At 32.2% G+C, this 3,087-nt stretch overlaps 1 protein-coding gene across 1 annotated transcript; it reads right to left on the bottom strand.

Annotated features, from left to right (window-relative positions):
• Positions 1–814: 814 nt before the first annotated feature.
• Positions 815–3,015, bottom strand: LOC116112249 (guanylyl cyclase 1-like). Its single transcript, XM_031398407.1, has 4 exons — positions 2,679–3,015; positions 2,211–2,283; positions 1,519–1,594; positions 815–1,312 (listed from the first exon to the last, which is right to left on the bottom strand). The coding sequence occupies exons 1-4, from the start codon at positions 2,725–2,727 to the stop codon at positions 1,286–1,288; spliced, it is 225 nt and encodes a 74-aa protein (XP_031254267.1). The 5' UTR covers positions 2,728–3,015; the 3' UTR covers positions 815–1,285.
• Positions 3,016–3,087: the final 72 nt, after the last annotated feature.

Raw genomic sequence — 3,087 nt, 5'->3', positions numbered from 1 at the left:
TAATATGTAATGCAATTACATTTACAAAGGACCAAGTAATGGGGTGGATGTATGGAGAGACATGTCTCATTGTTCTACGGGAAATAATAATAATAATAATAATAAAGGGTGTCGAGAACCTTGTTTTGGGAGATTCTTGGAAATATGTTATGTTATGTCCTCCAATACCACTGTAGCTTTACATCTTCGTTTTGAATCTCCCTCTCTTATGTCTAATTAGCCCATTACACGTCCATCACCAACTCACTAATTCTATTAAACAATTTACACACTTTTCTCCTTTTTTTTCTTAAAAAAAAAAAAAAAATTAGATTTGTTCAACATGCCCGCAATTAAGAACCTAACTCGATTCAGGTAATGTGTCCCTTTTCGATCAGATTTATACAATTTAAAGATTCATTATTACCTAATCATATTAATTTTTCTATGTTTTCAGGGATTTGTTCCCGGCAGTTGCAGGCTGCCCAAAAGCCTCCGGTATTGCAGTATTTTTATTTGGATATGGTATCAGTATCACTACCCTTCTAAAAAGATGAGACTCGTGCTAAATAACCTCCACCCTTTTGCTATACTGCACAAGCAAACAACAGGTTCTGATTTGGGCTTGCTTACAAAGATGCAAGCAAATGAGCAACGATATAATGTTTTTCTGATAGTTATGAACTTATAATAGGTCAAAAAATTAGTGGGTATTACATACGAAATAAATATGAAAATGGAAATAAGAATTTTTTCTTTCATATTTTAAGAATCATAGGCAGAATAAAGAATCGGAATACTGTCCTTCAAGAAAATATCAGCAAAAAAAAAATTGAGATTACAATTTTATCTTAAACAGGAGGTGGTCAGTATTTAGCAGTACCGATAATATTTTCGATTTCAAGAACACTACTGAGATAATTAAGAAGAAAAAAAAAATACATTTGCAAAGTAATTGAAGCATAATTTAATAAACAAAAGTGCCAATGAAAAGCGGACCAATTTATTGAAGAAAAAATGGTATAACTGAGCTTTCAGAATCTGTTTGAAGACAGGGCAACTGCCTGTGTCTCAACATTATTTGGAAGAATAATACACAATCTATTAAAAGAAAAGAATTTACTAAAATTATATGTTAATTTACATTTAAATATGAATTAAATACTTACAAGCATATATGCATGTAAAGTGAAGTGAGAGATTTTATCAGTTTGGATGCACATATTATACACAAATTTGTAATATACGCAAGCTGTAATGTCACATAATCGGATTGACATGAAGAAAGTTATGCTCAAGAAAAGGTCTACTTCTCACTCTTCCCCAGGGATATCTGTAAGATGAAAAATTGGAAATATTGAAAATAAAAGGTGATAATTTTAATAAAACTAGAAATCAAATCTTTTGTTCATGTCATGACTCGTTTCTGTTTTATTTACTTCTTATTTCTTAGATCATACTCGTGTTAATTATGACTTAAACAAGGTTTTGTGAAAATACACTAACATTATGAAGCATTAGCAAGGTGAAGATAATTACCAGGAGAAGATCTTCGTCAGTACCAAAGGATTTTCGAGCTTCTTCTAGGTGCTTTGATGAGACCCTCTCATGTTTCCTGCACAAGTTTTCAAAGACCATGCTTCGATAATAAGCTAAACTAAATTTTCAAATGCAAATACTATTGACAAAATATCATAAAAAAAGATTTAACATCCCAAAAAATGATGCCCCAAGTTCTTCCAAGCAAATGAGGCGCAAAATTTTGTTGACATTTTCTGAAAAAGCATTCACAGGGCAAATAAATTCTGTTTATATGGTTCTACCTAACAAATTTGAATTATTTAGCACAATCAACCACTATTAACCATAACATTACAGGGAGATACTCTGATCTCCAGTCCATCCACCATTTTAAAGAACTATATTTATCTGAATAAAATATCTTGTTAAGTTTAGGGAGACTTTCAAAGTTCTAGTTTTGACATACAGTTTGGAACACAGGATTTATTTGCTTTGGTAAGTGTACACTAGCAGGGTAGTCCATCACAATTTTTTTTACCATAAGAATTAACTCCTGAGTGCTTAGTCATTCACGCACCACCATATTAATGAACATCGATATTCTCAGCCAAAAAATTGGTTAGGAGCAAATGTTCTTTTTCCTTTCCTTTCTGTTGTGATGTATCAACAGGGAAAGTAGAAATAACAACAGAAGAGAACAAAGATTATACCCAGAACTGGCAGGATCTCTGATTTCAAACTCGTCTGCACCAGCATCGTAGCCACATATCACAACATAGTGACCTAAAGAAGACATTCCATCTCAACAATATCAATTCAAACGTCTCACACATATATAGGAATTAAAGAACAACTACGTATACTTCTCCAGAAAATTTTGAAAGATAAAGATTATTGACCATGATATAAAGAATGGATATCAAAAGAAAAGAATCTAACACACCGCTTTTGTATTAACTCAATCATAATGACATAACTATGTCTATATATACACTCAGAAATTGTCATGTAGCACCCAAAGAAGATTTGACCAGAACAAGTTAACAATGAATATTCTGTTAAGCTCCCTAAGATAAATAGACTGAAATAAGTCCATTTGAGCACTCTATTATATAAAGCAATGCTAAGACCCTTATCACAAAAAGTAATGAACATTGAAATTAAACACCACTCCTCACCAGTATAACCACAGTCGTTGTAGAGGCCCGGGACAATGACATCCTCCATCCAAGGCTGACTGTGACACAAAAGTTTGGCAGAGCATTTAATAAAGGGGACAATTATTACTTAAGAGCAGCTCTTCTTTCTAGTGAAGCCTTTAGTTTAAAGTTACTCATATGCAGAAGTAATGGAGGTGGAAGAAGTAAAGAGTATGTATGAAGGGAAAGTTTTGGCTAATTAAATACGCTAATAAACTTTGTCATGAAAACTAAAAAATATAGAGATTTTTCCTCATTTTTTGGGTCTGCACAAGACAGGAAAATATACATGGTATAATAACATAATAGCCATGTAACAGTTAAAGGTGAAATTACTTAAAAGTAAAAATACAAAAAGCACAAATAAAAGAAATATATTGTAGGAAGT

This window comes from Pistacia vera, unplaced genomic scaffold (genome assembly GCF_008641045.1).
Source record: "Pistacia vera cultivar Batoury unplaced genomic scaffold, PisVer_v2 Contig1199, whole genome shotgun sequence".
NCBI lineage: Eukaryota > Viridiplantae > Streptophyta > Magnoliopsida > Sapindales > Anacardiaceae > Pistacia > Pistacia vera.
Note: the sequence above shows the minus strand (reverse complement) of the source record. Positions and strands in the feature narration are given on the sequence as shown.

Coding starts and splice junctions, on each gene's coding strand:
- LOC116112249 (XM_031398407.1), bottom strand. CDS start 2,727: ATGGAGGATGTCATTGTCCCGGGCCTCTACAACGACTGTGGTTATACT. Junction 2,284..2,678: donor CAACGACTGTGGTTATACTG/GTGAGGAGTGGT, acceptor TGTCTTCTTTAG/GTCACTATGTTGTGATATGT. Junction 1,595..2,210: donor AGAGATCCTGCCAGTTCTGG/GTATAATCTTTG, acceptor AAACTTGTGCAG/GAAACATGAGAGGGTCTCAT.